The following is a 17,970-nucleotide window of genomic DNA, read 5'->3' on the forward strand; positions in this document are numbered from 1 at the left end:
CTACTTACGTCCCCTTGATCGCATACTTGGAAGTGAATTCTGTAGACTTGCAGTTATATTATCGATTTTAACTGTCATTGTGTATTTCCCATGTGAACCTAGAGTCGTTGTGATTATTGACGCTAGTTCAAGAAAGTCTGGCCATATCACCAATCTAAATTGCTATCTCGCGCTGCCAGCTATTGGTTGTTGACTGTCCTACCAGTTAAAACATTCAATTCATATAGTTCACTTAGCAAACCAGAGTAGCATCGACATCAACAATATATACCAAATATAATAAAGCAACCAAGCCTGTCCGTCCACCCATATACTCCTGGCCTGACCTGCCGAGACAAAGAAAAACCTATGAACAGCAAAGAGTCGATTTTGTACAACCTGCGCCTTCCCCACTCTGCAAGTGCATAAGAAACTCGTAGCAAAATCAAATAGCAAAGGTGGAAGGGAGAAGAGGTAAAGAACTGAAAAGAGAGGCGAAGGGAATAAAGAAAGAGGAGGATGAACCAAGGCCGTCTGGCCAGGAGCATCTTTGCCAGGATTCTGAAGAAGAGAAGAGCAGAAAAGCATACGCCGAACGCACAACCAGTGTATCATGGTGGAAAGCATTATCTGAAGCGGAGCGTAAGGAGATGATTCAACATATCACATCGCAGGTCGAGGATCAAAATGCTGGATCACTCAGGGAGAGAAATGTGCTGATGCCGTGAAATCCTGGTAACGCCGTAAGTCGATCAAGTTGCAAAAAAAAAAGGATGATCCAGAAGCCATATTGTACATGTCCACATGCGGAGAGAAGAGACGGGACAGGGTATCGTTTATAACAAAGCCCAAGTGGAAGTCGGCCAAGAAGAGAGGCACATTTATACTCAGGAACACAAATCGAGGAAGGGCATCCTCGGGTCGAAAAGGGCTGACAAGGACTGTCACCTTTCCCCGAATTTGCCATATTCCTGTTGCCACTTCAGGAGATGACGCGTGAGGACATCCATCATTTCAACGCTGCTCAGATCTTTGAACTCTTTCTCCTTGGAAGCCTGACCAGACCCTGTCTCGCTATTAATGCTTGACGTGCCTGACTCCACTTCATTGGTATTCGAAAGCAATGCAGTCTCGATTTGATCCATCGTGGCCCTTGTGAGAGAGCCATTTGGTTGGTCCCTATTGCCTGGAGGGGTGGCAGTTTCGCCGGCAACAGCCATCTCGACCTGCATCCGGGAGATGAATTCAAGGATTCCAGCAACTCGTCTCTTCATCTCGTTCATGGTAGTCCGTTGAGGGTTCATGTAGCGCGGCCTGCTCGGTTTTCCAGAATCTACATTGTAGTGCGCTCCGTTGACTGTCCCCACTCTCGGCGAGTCCCCACCGATATCGTGTGATTGCCCTCGGCGTGGAGAGTCAGCCCCATTCATATCTCGATCCCTCGTATATTGGTTACGTCCGACCCTGCCGCCACGGCGCGCAGGTGGGCGTCCAGACTTGCGGGTTGACGGACGGGAGGGAGCAGGTTCCGGAGCAGGTGCAACGGTCTCCGGGCTAGTTTGAGGAGGCTCAGGGTCTTCCACAGTGGCTTTGGCCGGCGATGCCATCTCACGGTCGGCGTCTGCTCGTTGCAAATGTGTTAGGTCGAGGAATCCCAAGATAACTACAGGGCTCTTACCTTCACCATTTCGCCTCTCCAACTTTCCCTTCTTGCGGCTCGCAATCTCCGCGGGGTCTGTTTCGGTTTCTTCTGTTTCTTTGATGGGCTTTTCACGATGACCCCGCGGTGCCACCCTAGATATTTTTGTGCCGTTGCCATTAACTTTCGTCTTCGACTCATCTTCTGATGCAGGTTGAGATTCTGTGTTCTCTGGTTTTGAGACAGCGCTTGGTGAAGGGGAACTTGTACGCTGGCGCTTCGTCACCTGCTTGTGACTAGGCGGGGAAAACGGGTCAGCAGCAGCACCAAAGACTAACGTTACTTGGGAAGGGCCGTCATCGGACTTACGCTTCGCTGTCACTTCGACTCCGCTTGCCTCGTCGGAGAGTAATGTCCTCTGCAGGGGGCTGAGTATCTTCCTTGCTCTCTTCGATCGCTCGCCGGAGTTGCTCCTCTTCGTCATAAGCCGCATCACGACTATTCATGGTTGATCTGCGTTTGGGGTTGGCAATCGACTCGCTCTGTCGTGATTTGGAGTCTTTCGCTCGTCGCGAATTATCACGGGACGAGTCACGGGAGGTTGGAGGGGAAGATTGGACTGGGGCGACTGGGAGGTACTGCGATGAATATTGTCTGCGAAAGTGTAAGCACGACGGCCATATAGTTGAAAGTGGATTCCACGTAAGAACATCGCGGTTGAGGTGGGTGAGAATTTAGAGCATTGGCTCAGCCTCGACGGGGTAACGAAGAGCCTGACGGTATCGTCCGGGCAATTCAAGGCCGAACGGACGCAGTAAATCATCGAAGGGCAAATCCTTGGAATGAAAGTAGAAAAAAGAGGTTTGAAGACACATACCCATTGGACTCATTCTTGATTTTGTGAAGATCTTTCCGACACTCCTCACAGAAGTACTCGTCGGGACTCATCGCTTCATCCATAATTCCCACACAGCCACCATGTTGCCAAACTTTGCAGGAATCACACTGGATGAACATGCTACCGATGTCGTCGGACATCAGGTCCGATGAATCTGCGGAAAGATTCAACGCACGTTGATCCTTGAACCCAACAGCCACCCCGTTGCGACCGAGAGCCTCCCGCCGAGAGGGAGGCAGGCCTGGGTAGTCTTGCTGCCCACAAAGACATCGGGTAATCTCTTCTTCTTCGTCACCCTCTCCGTCTTCATCCTCATCATCTTCTTCCCCGTTCAATCTCAGATTGTCATCATCTCCCCGGGAGCGCTGGCGCTGCCGCGTTTGTGGGTAGTCGTTTCTCATGGCACTGTCTGCATCATCAATGGACTGAGACCGTTGGGTCAAAGATCTCTGAGGCGACGAAATTTTATGGTTCGACCGAGTGCTTCTTTCGCGAGTCAAGGAATTCGATGAGCTGGAGGAATTTGTATGCTGAAGGATGGCGGGCGAGGGTTGGGAGGTGCGGGCACGAGAAGAGCGACGAGGAGTCATGGTGGAGGACTGCGAAGCGAATGAAATACAATAATTCCGGTAATGGGACGAATATTAAGGACAAGTTAAGTATATAGGAATCAAGCAAGGCACAATTATAAGCAGATGCTGCCCATGTGCGAGCAGTCGCACGCGGGTGAGTAGCTGGGATTCGATAGCGACGACTCGGAGGAAAGGCGAAAAAAAGAGAGCAAAAGGACCGGCAAGGCAAAGAGTAGGAGCTGGCGATTGAGACACGAGTTTGAAAAAGAATCCAAAAAGTAGCGTCTGCGAGCTCGAGTCTGAGCCGAGGACTACATAATCTGCAGATTTCTATTTGTGAGGGTGGAGGGGAGGGAGACAAGGGAAGAAGAATGAGATGGGGGGAGGAGAAAGCGAGTTTGGTAGCAGTAGCAGTACTAGCAGTAACAATCCTAATCAAAAAGGCGGACCGCAAGCGGGTTTCTTTTTCTCTCCTCTCCGGGCTTTCCCCGCTCACCATCTACCAGGTCTCATTTTGCGTTCCACGAACCTCGAGACTCAACTATTGCAAAGTAATTGCTATCATCTTCTTGATGTTCACATTACATTTCGCCTGGGGTTTTTAGAGCAGAGTTGTTTGCGATGGTATATGACTGAGACTGCTGACCTGGTTTGATAGAGCCGATGATGGCATCGTCCATTCCGCCATTCATTCCACTAGAAAACCCCGCTTATCAAGCGTCGACCGCACGCAACGTCCACAGCCTGCCTCCTTGCTACTTACCGATTCGAATTTAAACAAAGACTGGAGTTGACTCGATTCATTTGGTGGACAATGAAAACTGAGTTTTCCCACTATCCAGGTAGTGAGAGGAATTGTTGCGAGGAAGCGGTCCTCCATGAGCGTTCAAGGAACTTTAATCCTTGGGGATATTGTCATCATACAAGAAGAGAGCCTCGTTTCATCACCACGTTTGCTGGTAGACTCTGGAAGAACTTGATGAAATTGGTCAGCTATGGAAGATTATCCCCATCTTACCACTCCTTTCTACGAGTGCATGAGCTTTCAGCTCCAGAAGTACCATTAGCGTGTTCCTGCAGTAATGGTTGCCCATAGAGCGCTTGAGACTGGGAGAGAGCATCACATAAAGGTAAGCAATGTATGAGAGCTTTCCTTGAGACCAGTGCACGGTATGGTGCCTGTTTCGATTCACAGCTTGTAGACGGTAGCACTAATCAACAGCTGGACTCTGTCGTTGAACTTGCCATCCGCTTGAGCATTTTTTACAACTCAGAGGTATCCGGTGAAGACAGAATTCGTCCTGCCGAATGTCATTGAAACGGTTGAAAAGTACTTCCCAACTCATCTTCAGGAAATATTCGTAGAAATAGAAATTGTGTATGCTGCCTGCGATGGAGACTTCTCGGTCCCGAAAAGGAATAGTGCTTGTTGAGGCCTCAGGCGCCAAATCGGAGCCTCAGGGCGAGAACCCGCAGCTCCAAAAAGAACTATCATGTACGGAGATAGGTTGTTATTACTCTTATGGCCAATTTCACCCCTCCATCGTCCATCTCCCTTTCTCTAATTTCTCCCCTATCAATAGCTCCTTTTGATTGTGAATACTTCTTTTAGTTACTATTCCCTTCTTCTGATTCACTTCTTCTCGGAGCCTTAGAGTCTGTGCAGATCTTCGTGACACGCGGGTTTCTACTTGGTCTTTCCCGAACCTCTTGTCCGGCTATTTCTCCAAAAATTTTGCATGGGCGTTTTAGTGCTGATTAATGGTCACTCGTTTTGTAAGTTGCATTAAGCTTCGTGAACAATACTATTGGGATTGCTTTGGCTTTCTTGCTATCTCTGGCTTGATCTTGATCCAAGTCTTGATTACTCTTGATGTTCTCTGGGGCCCTGCCAACAGTGACAACTAACTTGTGGGTGCCAAACTACTTCGGTTTAGGTTCCTCTCCGTTCTCATCCCACCCCCCTCTCTTTCCCTACTCGGTATTCGCAACGCGACCAGCAGAACGTCATATATTCTTGACTCCGGAGTGTTTTCTGACATTTTGGGACGAAGAAGAGGTCGAGAAGGAAGAATATAATTACCCGAGAGTCTCAGAGGACCTTTGATACCTAGTTGTGAGGCACGGTGATTCAGGGGACAGGGAACAGAAAAAAATAGCCCGCCGTTCGGCTGTGGTCGTCGACGGTTCGTGAGCTGAGACACCTGCATGACGATGACTGCTACGACTGCTACGTTGAGTATGTTCCTCTCATCAAGGATGTCTTCTCTTCTGGACGTCTTATCATGCCGGTCCAGCACCAGCCGGATGGGGAGTGTTTGGAGAGGAGAGAAGACCACTGCCAGCTAGATCCGTTGCTGATTCTGTCCGCCTGCAGATGGGATGTATAACTCAGCTCCAGATACTCCGTCGCCTGTTTATCCGGACAGGCTCATTCGGCCCCTTCCTAAACGGACCCTACGGTCTCGGTTATCGCCCGAGGCCGCCGACTCAATCCTCTACCCTCCCGCACCCCCAGCGACCCAACTCTTCTACGGAACCTCTGCGGACCATGGAGAGGTTGTGAATGACAGCAAAGTCTACGTGCAACAGAGTCTAGACACGGACGTGCATGATCATATTGCGGAGCGAGAAACACGCCACCCCTATGAAAACAGCCTCGATCTAGAGAGCGGTGACGAGGACGGTCCGGTTGTGGTTCGTCGAAGTGCCGGTTTTCGCGGGTCGTCTCTCTCGCCGTCTGCTGCAAGGATTCAACCGCATGCACCTTCTGGCAAGGTAGAAGGTTCACCGATCAAGTCTTCCTCGACAGGTCCCGACGGGTATGATGCCTTCGAGAACACTAACAACAAGAAGAAGCGCAAAATCCCCACTCCCGGAAATTTGGGCAGTCATCATTCCACACTCTCCCCTGAATTTGCAAACATGGGGCTGGCGAGCTCCGCACAGGCGTCATCAACCACGATCAACGAAGTAAATAACGTTGGCACGTATTATGGTACCGGCAGCCCCGCGTCTCCAGGACTCGGTGGTATTTCGGGTCCCGGTAGGGGTCGTCTCGGGCGGCATCCGTCTCGCAGTGGTCCGTCAAGAAACTCCCTGTCGGTCCATTCTCAGATTGGCTGGCCCACTGCCCGAGCAGCTGGTCGCCGGGATGGCATGTTATCCACGTCGGCACCCGCAGGTACTTTCTATCCCTCCCCTTTGGAATTTAACACATCCTGGTAATTTTCACTCACTCCGTGTTTAGGTGACCCTACAGCAAAATCCGACCAGGGTATCATTTCCGCCGCCATCGCGAACGCTGCGGCCTTTTCCTCTCCTCCACGAGGCCAGGGGGGTACCAGCTTGCTTGAACAGCAAACAACACCAACCAAGACACAGTTCACTTTCACCTGCGAGTCTGATTCGTCGAAAGGTATGGCTTTGCAGGCACAAAGTCTGTATCCAGCACCGCAGCGTTCGTCCGCACCGCTCGCCCCGACAAGTCAAACCCAGCGAGGCATCTCCACACAAGGAACTCAAACAAGCCCGAGTATGACAGCTCACGGCAATCAACAACCTCAACATCCTCAGCAGCAAGCCCCTGGTGCCGAGTCACCCGGTACTGGCAAAAAGAAGAGGCGGTCACCGGGAAGCATCTACGCATTGGCAGCACGTCAACGCAAGATTCAGCAACAGTATGCTAATCTCCACCATCCCCCAAGTCCTGAAGATATCTGGATCTGCGAGTTTTGCGAGTACGAGAGCATTTTTGGTCGGCCACCCGAGGCCTTAATTCGGCAATACGAGATCAAGGATCGCAAAGAGCGAAAGCGACTGGCGGAAAAGAAGAGACTGCTCGAAAAGGCCAAGATGAAGGGCCGCAAGGGCAAGAAGGCCACTAAGAATGCGGCGAAAAGCGCGGCGGCTCAGCAGACGGTATATGATCAAGGATACGATCGCGCATCCGTCGATCATTCTTCTGTCGCCGGCCACGGAGCGCATGACGACGACTACTTAGGTCATGAGTACGACGATGAACCCATTCCTATGCCACCGCCTGCACCGCCCAATTCCTTCAAGTCACCGCCGCCCGGACATCTAGTCAAGCCAACGACCCCCCCGCCCCATATGCAGGCAAGCATAGATGCGGCAAGTACTCGACCACCCTGACAATGGGCGCAAACGGCCTTGGGGGTACACACCATTTGCAACATCTTCCGACTGATTCCATTTTCGGATGTCATTCGAATGGTGTTTGAGTGGTATCTTTACTCCCATGATGAAGGTCGCTGCTCATTTGCCTTTGTTTCAACTGTTTTCTTTTCGTCGAGCATTTATCTCCTTGCCTTTTGTTTTTACTTGGTTTAAGTTTTAGCCTTGTTCTCTCAGCTGTTCTTTCCGCAGGTTTTGCGCTTATGAAATCCCCACTCCAATCACATATCTTGATGAACATCACGACAACGTCACGAAACATTGAATCCAGCAGGTAAACTGCACTTGCATCTATGTTAGTCATGTTCGGGTCCTTTTCGTACTGGAGGGGCCACAGCATTTTAATACGCATATTGGGGTGGCATGTTCGGTTGGTTTTGAAACGGCAGGATAGTTCGGTGGAATTGTGGGTTCTCGTATTTGGTTTTACAGAGATACAAGCAGCATGGAAAGGTGCATCTTGGGTCGTTGGTTGGCGCTACAGATTGTTAGTTGTCGAGAGTTTGTCGAGTTAGAGCAGAATGATCAGTCGATCAGTGTCAGAGTATAGCAATGTGAATATGTTCTGGGGTTGATATGGTACATTAGTTACTCGATTGGACAAGGCCCATAAGGGGTCACATCTTGCCTGGATGGTCCAAGATCTCTTGGTCGTGTTTCCATCTACGAAAAAGAAGTTTGTGCAGAGCCATAAATAGATTTAAGCAGAAACTGGCAACCAGTCAATGCCGTTTGGCGCTTCCGATGACACGAGCTGAATTTAGCAGATCGCTGCCACCACAGCCGCCCAGTTTGGCATGAACCTTAATCTTACAGCGACATCCAATAAGACAATTCTGTCCGTCCAGCGTCTGAAACAACGGCTTACTGTCGTTTGTCGCATTGAATGCTTGAGGCCCAGAACCAGCTTAGCCGCGCGCGAAGCAAAAAAAGCCAGGTGCCGTCATGCTACAGAGCAGTCTGTTTCAGGACGGCTCMAGCAAGGTCAATCCGATGGATGAGAAGAAAGACTTGGGAGAAATGGTTGGAACGACAAAGAGCGTATTGTGTCGGCTTTGAAAGAGAGTTTGTAACACAACTGTGTCCGATATGTATATAAAGACCAAGGAGTCAGTACCAGAGCAAGACGAATAACAAGGGGCATTCACACAACACTCTTTCTACTTCCTTTTTTCTTTAGTTCACATTTCATTGATCGTCTCTTTGTCATCTCTCGTTGGAAAAGTTGAGGCGTTGCTAGACTCAGGGTTTCATTCATTGTCCGGTTGTGGCATCACAGTCTTTGCTCTACGAATTCGGCTTCCTGGGGACTCTGAGAGACCTTGAAATACTCTGTCATATCTACTCTTTGCGCTGGACGCAATATCTTGTCAAGAAGACTCTCACTTGACTCAATCGCGATTATAATCTTTCCTGCTCGTTCAACCACGCCGACATACCAACTCTACAGCCGACAAATAGCAACCTCACTTGACAACACAACCTAGCTCTACAGAATTCTAATGTGGTTCTTCGCCCTCAAGCTCCTCCGCGTCGGCGTCAAAGAAGCCAAAAAGCACAAGGCCAAGAAGAACGGCTCAAACACCAACCCAACCGACTCCGAAGGCATCAACCTCGACCGCAGCGCCAACATGCCTTTCTCTGCCGACTCCACCGCCGCCCGGAATCCCCTTATCACCCTACTGGAGACCGTCCTCCGCTTCGTTCAATTCGTCTTCGGCCTTACAGCCATCGGCCTCTACGGGCAGGATCTCCACGGCAAAGAGAAGTCCGCGAAATGGGTGTATGCGGTCGTCACCGCGTTCCTGGCCACCATGACAGCAGCCGTCTACCTCGTCTTGCCATTTTTGATGAAGGGGCGGACACCGGTGGCGCGGCGGGCGAGACTGCAGCTCCCGCTGTTTGTCTGGGAGAGTGTGCTGTGCGTGCTTTGGTTGACGTTGTTTGGGATCTTTGGGAAGATGTATATTGGGGATTATAGTGAGGGTGATAAGGTGAAGCGGATGAGGCATGCGGTCTGGGTGGATCTGGTGAATTTGGGGTTGTGGGTGGTCACCATGGGGTGGGTTGGGTTGAGGTGGTGGAGGGGGGTGAAGGGGGGCCAGGAGGGAGGGGAGAGGGAGATGGAGGATATTGAGAAGGCTGGTCCTTAGATGGGTTGATAGCTAGTTTGGGGTGAGGCTGCTGGTTGTATTGGCGTTGTTGGGGAACTGTTGCTTGTTGCATATTAATGAAGAAAGGTGGTCGATCTCAAGGTGCGGCTGATGATGACTGTGAAGATATACAGGCGATAACTTCATAGACGGAGACAATCATATCCTGAAATACACTGACACAAAACGCCCAACTCTTCGAGTCAACTCCAGTCCTCCAGATGCCCAATCCATGAGTTCTACAGCCCGAGAACAGGAACGCCAGGCTAGTAAGCAATTCGTGGTCATCAATACATAATTCCAGGCCGTTAGAACAGAATACAAGCAAGCGAAGATGTTAGTCGTGATAGTCCCATTCACTGAGCGTGTCATAATAACACCGGGGCAACTTTACTGGTCCCAAGTTCTCCTCCTCCGGATCAATCTCTTCGTATACGAGCGTGCCGTTCCTGCGGCGCTCTTCAATCTCCATACCAAGCAGGCTCTCCAGCCGTGGCAGTGGCGAGGGCGTATAATGGAAGAAAGACCTGGGTATTTCTCCTGTGCCGTTGAGGAAKCTGTCATTTGGCTCTGCCGCGTTGGCGTTGTACTCGCTTGTCATCGAGACATCGACGGAGGTGGGCGCTGTTGAAGCATTGCCGTTCGAGTTGCTGAAGGTTGACGACCCAAATGTCGTACTAAGACTGGTCCCCTCGCTACCGAAGGATTCCTGCCCCTGTTGCAATTCTTTTTTACCCAAGAAGGAGGCTAAAAAGACCTGTTCCTCCCACATTCTCTTCAGGAAGAGAGCTCGGAACTCTGCATGAACGATGGCTCGGGGTGGTGGCCTGTAGTATTCAATATACAGGTAGCGAATGTCGCGGAACTTGTTGGGAATTTGTGACCGGAAGCCCATGGTGAGAGGCGCGGTTTTGTAGCTCGCTGTTCGCGGCCTGAGCTTGAGAAGGAGTTTCAGATTGGCCAGGAAACTCGGTGGCAGCTCAGGCTGTTCTGCTGGCATGATTTCTTCAATGTGTTTCTGTAGTGGTATTGCTTCTGTGAGCGTCCATTAGAAGTCAACGCGATGGTTCAACGTACGGTGCTTGAGGCATCCCAGATAGGCATATGGCCCGATTAGAGGGCTTACCTTTCAGTTCCGGAGACGGGCTGCGTGTCACTTCTCGCCAATCCGGCAAGTGTACCTCGGGCTCAACATATTCCTCTGACTTCTCTGCTCTTTTTATGAATGATCCACGCTGCGGGCTTTGAGTCCGAGTGGACTTGAAACCAGAGGCTGACTGGGAGGACTTGCGACGAAGGATGACGGGCCGCCGCTTCGAGCCCTTTGCTGTCTTACTCGCGACAAATTGCGTCTTCTTGTTACTATGGCGACTAGTAGATACATCTGTCGCAGGAGTGATAGTAGTCGCTGAGTTCACTGCTTCGCAAGTGCTGTTATTATTATCATTGTCATCTGTTATGAGCCAACGGGTCGTTTTATGTGTTTCTTTCGGTGCGGCATTGGGTTTCTTCAAAATGGAATGCAGTGGCCCTCTATGAGTTACCTGGTTGTTGAGACGCTCTGGCAACTTCCCCTCGCTCTTGTTCTTCCTCAGAGATGGATTTGTGTTCGATGAAACCTATCTCAAATTAGCAGGGAGACCAATAACAACACAAATCACTCGAAGATGGCCATGTACCTCGCTCACTTTTGAGGCGGTAGACTCAGAGATGCGCATAAACAACTTGGCCACCGTCGCACCGGGAAGAGAGATGCGAAGACACTCATTGCTCCAAATCCTCCAAAAGAAGTTCTCCAATCTGTATCCAATGATGCCTTCGAGCGCAGAGGGCTTGACATTGTAGGCTGATCATATAGATCAGTCACTTTGGGTTAAAGGCGCGATCTTGAGGAGCAAGAAGAGGTACCTTTCCATAAGAGCGCAATGTCCTGAACATGCACTGGCATCGAATCATCATATGACGACGGGAGAGTCTTTGGAGTCGAAAGCAACCCTTCAGGAAGTTCATCCATGGTGGACATTGCACCCTCTGAGACGGAATGGGTAGAAGTAGGGTAGTTGAAGAGAGAGATTTATCTGAGTCTGCCCATGGTCTGAAACAATTGGAAGAAGCGTTGGTCAAGTTAGGTATGATGATATCAGACTGTTGTCTCGAAGCCCACAGAATCAAGACGAATATGAATATTCACGTATGTAAACAAGACATCGCGAGATATTGGGATGTCAAGCCTGGCTGTGAATCCTAACATGAACAAAGCAGACAGTTCTGAGGTAAACAAACACAAGAGGTGGCAGGGAGGTGAGGATCAGTTAATAGTACGGGACTCAGAATCAACAAGTACAAACAGCCATGTGCAACTCTCATCTGAGAGTCAGGCACCGAGGATTCAATCAATGACACCTGGGTAAATTGCTGCAGAGTGTTCCTAAGAAGGGGTAGAGTTGGATTCTGTTTGTATATCTGTAAGTTTCCTGGCACCTAGGCCTACAAGGCGAGACAGTGCTGCCAGGATTAGTCGTTTTGAACTACATACAGGAACACAACGAGTGTCATTGTCTGGGAAAGGACAGAAAAAGGCAGAAAGGACCCGGATGATGAGGTCCAAAGTAAGCGTGGGCCAGAACAAGATTACTATGAGATATGCTGTTAAACAGTGCGAGATATATGGCTAGGATTGGTATAGATTCATGAGATCTTACAAGAGAGGACGACAAATGGGCAGATATAAAAAGAGAGGGATTCAAACAGCCTTAACCATATTATTTCGAGGTGCTGAAGTACTTGAATTGGGCTGGAGTGGTAGAAGAGCGGTATTGGTGATCATGATTAACCAGTGATTAACACAGAACAGCGTCAAGAAATGTCATTGATCGGCCCCAGCTCAAAGAAAGTTCTTGGTTTTTACTTTCCGGGGGATTTGGAGCGGCCCGGATAGAGATCCATCCATTGTTGGTCTTTTGCCAACGTGATATCTGGATTCTTGATTTTAAATAGAAGGTAAGGAACAAGAGTTACCTAGAGTTGATCATGAGACAATGATGGTGAGGCGAATGAGGATGGAAAAGGGACGAGGACGGCCCAACAAGAAGGAAACATTCTAGAAGGCTGGACGATGATTCGGCGAGGACGGTAGGTACCTACTTATATTAGGTAGTCTATCAGATTTTAAAACTGGATTTAGAATCAACTAAGAATCAGCCAAGTGCATTGTGGCTGATCATGTATCGTTTTGACCAGTCTCGTAGATAAGAGTAGCCGGATCTTGCCTTAATGAGTGAATCTATATATTCAAGTCAGTTTGATACACGCTTGCAATTATCTAAATATCCGCGAATAGCCTTGTGCGTATTGTCTCATCGAGTATCGTTGATGATCGGGGAATCGTCCCCATATCTTATGGGGCTCGACTTCTATAACTGTAGGGCACAGGTTTCCTATCGTTGATACCTGAGGCACAATGGAATTCAGGCATTCAGGCACTCAGACCCGGAGGTCGGGGAAGGCGAACCAGTGAGCGCTGATTATTAAGATACCCCAGACGCTGCGTCCGGCATCGGGTACGATACCGAGTAATTGCCGATTTTCTGATCGTGACTCAATTTTTCCCTTTGGGGTCCTTGTTCATTTTGACATATCTGCTTTTGTATTTCTTAGTTAATTTTGCATTGTATCCTTAAATACAGCTACAATGCTGGTATGTTCTCCTTTCTTCCATACTATTGTTCAATGACTGACTTCTGAAGAAACGTACCGGATCTTTGCTGCTTCGGTGCAGAGCATCGCGAGCCCCCGTTATCGGTCGACCCTTGATCCCATTATCGACCTCCTCCACCTCTCTATCTCTATATCGTCCTCGATCCTTTGCCACTACCTCCCTTCGCAGTTACGCTGAGGCATCCTCGGCCACACAAACCTCTCCTTCGCCGTCGACTTGGCTCGCCCCCGATGCCGCCCCCCGCGTCCCCCAGACCCTTACAGAGAAGATCGTACAGGCATATTCCCTGGGTCTCGCCGAAGGCCAATACGTCAAGGCTGGAGACTATGTGATGCTGAGTCCCCATCGTTGCATGACCCATGACAACTCATGGCCGACCGCGCTCAAGTTCATGGCAATTGGCGCATCCAAGGTCCACAACCCCAACCAGATTGTCATGACCCTGGACCACGATGTTCAGAACAAGAGCGAGAAGAACCTGAAGAAATACGAATCGATTGAGAAGTTTGCCAACCAGCATGGTATCGACTTCTACCCAGCAGGCCACGGTGTCGGCCATCAGATTATGATTGAGGAGGGATATGCCTTCCCCGGCACCGTCACTGTGGCTAGTGACAGTCACTCCAATATGTACGGCGGAGTTGGTTGTCTCGGTACTCCCATGGTTCGTACCGATGCCGCGACAATCTGGGCTACCGGCCGTACCTGGTGGAAGGTCCCCCCTATCGCAAAGGTACAGTTCACCGGCACACTCCCTGAGGGCGTCACCGGAAAGGACGTCATTGTTGCTTTGTCAGGTCTCTTCAACAAAGACGAGGTTCTCAACTACGCGATTGAGTTCACTGGCTCGGAGGAGACCATGAAGAGTCTCTCTGTCGACACCCGTCTGACCATCGCCAACATGACCACMGAATGGGGGGCGCTGACCGGACTGTTCCCCATCGACTCGACCCTGGAGCAGTGGCTGAGGCACAGGGCCGCTACCGCATCACGCACAGAGACAGCGCGCCGATTTGCCGAGGAGCGTATCAACGAGTTGTTCGCCAACCCCACCGTCGCTGACCGTGGCGCCAAGTACGCCAAATACCTATACCTGGATCTGTCGACGCTCTCGCCCTACGTCTCCGGACCGAACTCCGTCAAGGTCGCAACCCCGATTGACGAACTGGAGAAGCAGAAGCTGAAGATCGACAAAGCCTATTTGGTATCCTGCACTAACTCGAGAGCGTCGGATATTGCCGCCGCGGCCAAGGTGTTCAAAGACGCCGTTGCCAGGACGGGCGGGCCTGTGAAGGTCGCGAACGGCGTCGAGTTCTACGTTGCGGCGGCTTCCAAGGCTGAGCAGAAGATTGCAGAGGAGGCGGGTGACTGGCAAGCTCTGATGGACGCCGGCGCTATCCCTCTGCCAGCGGGTTGCGCCGTCTGTATTGGTCTGGGTGCCGGTCTCCTCAAGGAGGGTGAAGTTGGAATCTCGGCCAGTAACCGAAACTTCAAGGGCCGCATGGGTTCGCCTGATGCCAAGGCCTATCTCGCCAGTCCTGAGGTTGTCGCGGCCAGTGCACGTATGTCTCTCTCTTTGGTATATCTTACCTGTAAAAAACCGCTAACTCTGGCTAGTGAACGGTGTTATTAGCGGACCCGGCATCTACAAGCGTCCCGAAGACTGGGCCGGCGTCTCCATCGGTGAAGGCGAAGTTGTCGAGTCTGGTACTCGTATCGACACGACCTTGGAAGCAATGGAGAAATTCATTGGACAGCTGGATAGCATGATCGAGTCGTCGAGCAAGGCCGTGATGCCGGAAGAGTCGACTGGCTCCGGGGCCACCGAGGTCGACATCGTTCCCGGCTTTCCCGAGAAGGTTGAGGGTGAAATCCTCTTCCTTGATGCTGACAACATCAGCACTGATGGCATCTACCCTGGTAAGCCTTCTTAGACAGACAATCATGCTCTTTGCGCTAACGAACGTCACAGGCAAGTACACATACCAGGACGATGTCACCAAGGAGAAGATGGCGCAGGTCTGCATGGAAAACTACGATCCTGCCTTCAGCGGCATCGCCCGCGCAGGAGGTTTGTGGCCTTCCCTTTCTTGTCATCCTTTTCATCCCCCAGAGTCTAACACAAATAAACAGACATCTTCGTCTCCGGCTTCAACTTCGGCTGCGGCTCCTCTCGCGAGCAAGCCGCCACCTCCATCCTCGCCAAGCAACTCCCCCTCGTCGTCGCCGGCAGCATCGGCAACACCTTCAGCCGCAACGCCGTCAACAACGCCCTTCCTCTCCTCGAGATGCCCCGCCTCGTCGAGCGCCTGCGCGAAGCCTTTGGCACCGAAAAGCAACCAACCCGTCGTACGGGATGGACCTTCAGCTGGAATGTGCGCACCTCCCAGGTCACCGTCCAGGAAGGCCCTGGCGGTGAAACCTGGAGCCAGAGCGTCCCTGCTTTCCCTCCAAACCTGCAAGACATCATTGCCCAGGGCGGATTGGAGAAGTGGGTGAAGAAGGAGATTAGCAAGGCTTGATCGTGCACATGTACTTTGTTTTGTCAGTGTAAAAGTTCCCTTTTTTCCCTCCTTTCCCTGGGTGCATTGCGTGTCGAGCTTGGATCTGGACCTGGAGATAGTCTGGATGATATGATATCCCTTAGATGTTAGAATAGCCGGCGGAGAACTTTTCCGTCCGAATAGATACTTCTTTTCTATGCCCTTGAACAGTTATGGTAGTTAAGTAGTACCGCTGACTAAAGGTGCTTCCTGTACAATTGGCTGGACCGAACCAATTTTGATGCCCCCATGCTACCCCTGATGATATTTCCACTTTGGAGTGTAGCTGAACGGCTCGGTACTTGAGACACGACATCATGGGAGGAGCCCATTCATCGCAGAACAAAACACAATTGACAAGTCTATTGTAAGCAGAAGAAAAGAAGAACCAGGCAATGATTTTGTTCCCAGGTAAAGAAATAACAAATGACAATTTTCCACTTGAAAAGTGCTCCCTCCCGAGAAGACAATCGAAAGTCTCGTAATACAGCCAGATGAGATATTAAGTGGCAGCTTACTACTGAAAGGAACAAATCAAATCAGAACGGTCTATAGCGCATCCAAAAGTCCCATACATCGCTTCGTGAAGAATGCAAGAAATACAGCATCGAAATACAGACAAGTCAGACCTCCAGATTAGGTCAAAGTGTATCCACCGTCAACACGGAGATCCGCACCAGTAATGTACTTGGATGCGTCACTGAGGAGGAAGGTCACGGCGCCCATCAGGTCTTCGGGAGTGCCCATCTTTCCGACAGGAATGAGAGAGGTCCATTTGTCTCTCAAATCGGGCCTCTCATCGAGAATTTTGCGGGTCCTATAGAGGTTGACGTCAGCCTGTCGCTCAGAATATCAAGTGGGAGACGGTGGCTTACAGAGCAGTTAGCATGTATCCAGGGCTGATGCAGTTAACCCGAATGTTATGAGCGGCCCACTCCACAGCAAGAGAAGCGGCCAGGTGACGCACGGCAGCCTTGGCCGCATTGTAAGGAGCCTGGGGCTGAGGAACGTTGACAATGGCACCGGACATGCTTCCAATCATGACCATGCTCCCCGGAGCCTTGCGTTCCATGAGATGCTTTGCAACACCAATTGCAAAGAGGTATGTACCATCAACGTTGACACCCCAGAGCTTTTGCATGCGGTCGTAGGGGTAGGAGATGGCATCGAAGTTCTCTGTAAAACCAGCGGAAGTGACCAGGTGATCGATGCGGCCATGCTTCGAGATAACTTCTGCAATTGCGTTATTTACGGAGTCAGGGTTGGCCACGTCGGCGTAGTGAGCCGTTACGTTGGGCATTCTAGATAAGAGATATAATGTCAGAAGCTGGCAAAAATGCCTGAGAACCGCCAATTGACTTACTGTTCCAAGCCAGGATTTTCCTTCTTGAACTGTTCGACGAGCTTCTGAGCCTGCTCTTCAGCTTCCTCTCCTGTGGCGCATTAGCTGTCATTTCTGGAATCCATCTGATGCACTTAATCGTCTGAAACTTACGGTTTAAATCAACAATGGCCAAATCAGAGCCGGACGCAACAAGCGCCTGAGACATGACCAGACCAAGACCGCGGGCCCCTCCTGTCACCAAGCTGACCTTGTTTTCTAGGGAGAATTGGGCAAGGGTGCGCTTGAAGTGCATTCCTCCACGGCCCTGGACGATCGGAGTACGAGGCATGTCCGCATCAGCGGGGTACTCAATTACGACGCTCTCATCAGTACGTGCGAATCGTCCTTCTACTTCAGCGGACTCTTCGGAATCCTTCTTTGCATCTTTCGCGCGAGGAATTGTGTACGAGAGGGGTCGGAAGAAAGTCTTAGAGGCAGAAGGCCGGGGAGCAGCAGCGAATGCAGCAGGGCGAGAGCTCTGACTGAGAGCTTTCACGGCCTGACGAGCGACCGTAGATTTGAACATCGTGTATGTGAGAGATTTGTGGATAGAAGATTGTACTTAGCGGGATGTTGGCCCCAGGAGAAAGGGATTGGATAGGGAGGGGAGAGAGAGTTAACAAAGGTAAAAGAGGCTTGAGAGAAAGAGAGGAAAGGTCCGAATAAGTACTCTAGGCGAGGAAAGTCTTGATAATAAGATAGATCCCAGAAGGAGAAGAAAGAATGGAAATGGAAGTGGTGTTCTTCTTTGGTTCAAGGGAAGCAGATGGCACTCGACGAGCTGGCAAATAATGGGAGCCCGTGGGTCCAGAAGTTGGCAAAGAAGGAAATAGAAGATGGAGGGGCTCGGGAATATAAGTAGCTAGGAGCGACAGTTGGTACGCAGT

At 50.6% G+C, this 17,970-nt stretch overlaps 6 protein-coding genes across 6 annotated transcripts; 3 read left to right on the top strand and 3 right to left on the bottom strand.

The window, feature by feature from the left end:
* Positions 1-923: 923 nt before the first annotated feature.
* On the bottom strand, positions 924-3,106 carry Asppvi_004670 (putative transcriptional regulator (Cti6); the record flags this gene model as incomplete). Its single annotated transcript, XM_043300618.1, has 3 exons — positions 924-1,914; positions 1,988-2,272; positions 2,496-3,106. 3 exons carry the CDS (start codon positions 3,104-3,106, stop codon positions 924-926), a joined length of 1,887 nt encoding a protein of 628 aa, XP_043156553.1.
* A 2,364-nt stretch (positions 3,107-5,470) lies between these two features.
* Positions 5,471-7,243, top strand: Asppvi_004671 (uncharacterized protein; the record flags this gene model as incomplete). The annotated part of the gene is made up of 2 exons (XM_043300619.1): positions 5,471-6,272; positions 6,339-7,243. 2 exons carry the CDS (start codon positions 5,471-5,473, stop codon positions 7,241-7,243), a joined length of 1,707 nt encoding a protein of 568 aa, XP_043156554.1.
* A 1,544-nt stretch (positions 7,244-8,787) lies between these two features.
* On the top strand, positions 8,788-9,438 carry Asppvi_004672 (MARVEL domain-containing protein; the record flags this gene model as incomplete). Its single annotated transcript, XM_043300620.1, has 1 exon — positions 8,788-9,438. The coding sequence occupies one exon, from the start codon at positions 8,788-8,790 to the stop codon at positions 9,436-9,438; it is 651 nt and encodes a 216-aa protein (XP_043156555.1).
* Positions 9,439-9,775: 337 nt separating this feature from the next.
* On the bottom strand, positions 9,776-11,452 carry Asppvi_004673 (GATA-like domain-containing protein; the record flags this gene model as incomplete). Its single annotated transcript, XM_043300621.1, has 4 exons — positions 9,776-10,473; positions 10,565-11,057; positions 11,118-11,284; positions 11,347-11,452. 4 exons carry the CDS (start codon positions 11,450-11,452, stop codon positions 9,776-9,778), a joined length of 1,464 nt encoding a protein of 487 aa, XP_043156556.1.
* Positions 11,453-13,129: 1,677 nt separating this feature from the next.
* On the top strand, positions 13,130-15,678 carry lysF (homoaconitase LysF; the record flags this gene model as incomplete). Its single annotated transcript, XM_043300622.1, has 5 exons — positions 13,130-13,135; positions 13,185-14,718; positions 14,774-15,076; positions 15,129-15,227; positions 15,290-15,678. 5 exons carry the CDS (start codon positions 13,130-13,132, stop codon positions 15,676-15,678), a joined length of 2,331 nt encoding a protein of 776 aa, XP_043156557.1.
* A 657-nt stretch (positions 15,679-16,335) lies between these two features.
* Asppvi_004675 (putative D-arabinitol dehydrogenase ArbD) lies at positions 16,336-17,609 on the bottom strand (the record flags this gene model as incomplete). Its single annotated transcript, XM_043300623.1, has 4 exons — positions 16,336-16,516; positions 16,575-17,000; positions 17,063-17,132; positions 17,195-17,609. The coding sequence occupies 4 exons, from the start codon at positions 17,607-17,609 to the stop codon at positions 16,336-16,338; spliced, it is 1,092 nt and encodes a 363-aa protein (XP_043156558.1).
* Positions 17,610-17,970: the final 361 nt, after the last annotated feature.

Source organism: Aspergillus pseudoviridinutans (genome assembly GCF_018340605.1).
Source record: "Aspergillus pseudoviridinutans IFM 55266 DNA, scaffold_3, whole genome shotgun sequence".
In the NCBI taxonomy this organism is placed as follows: domain Eukaryota; kingdom Fungi; phylum Ascomycota; class Eurotiomycetes; order Eurotiales; family Aspergillaceae; genus Aspergillus; species Aspergillus pseudoviridinutans.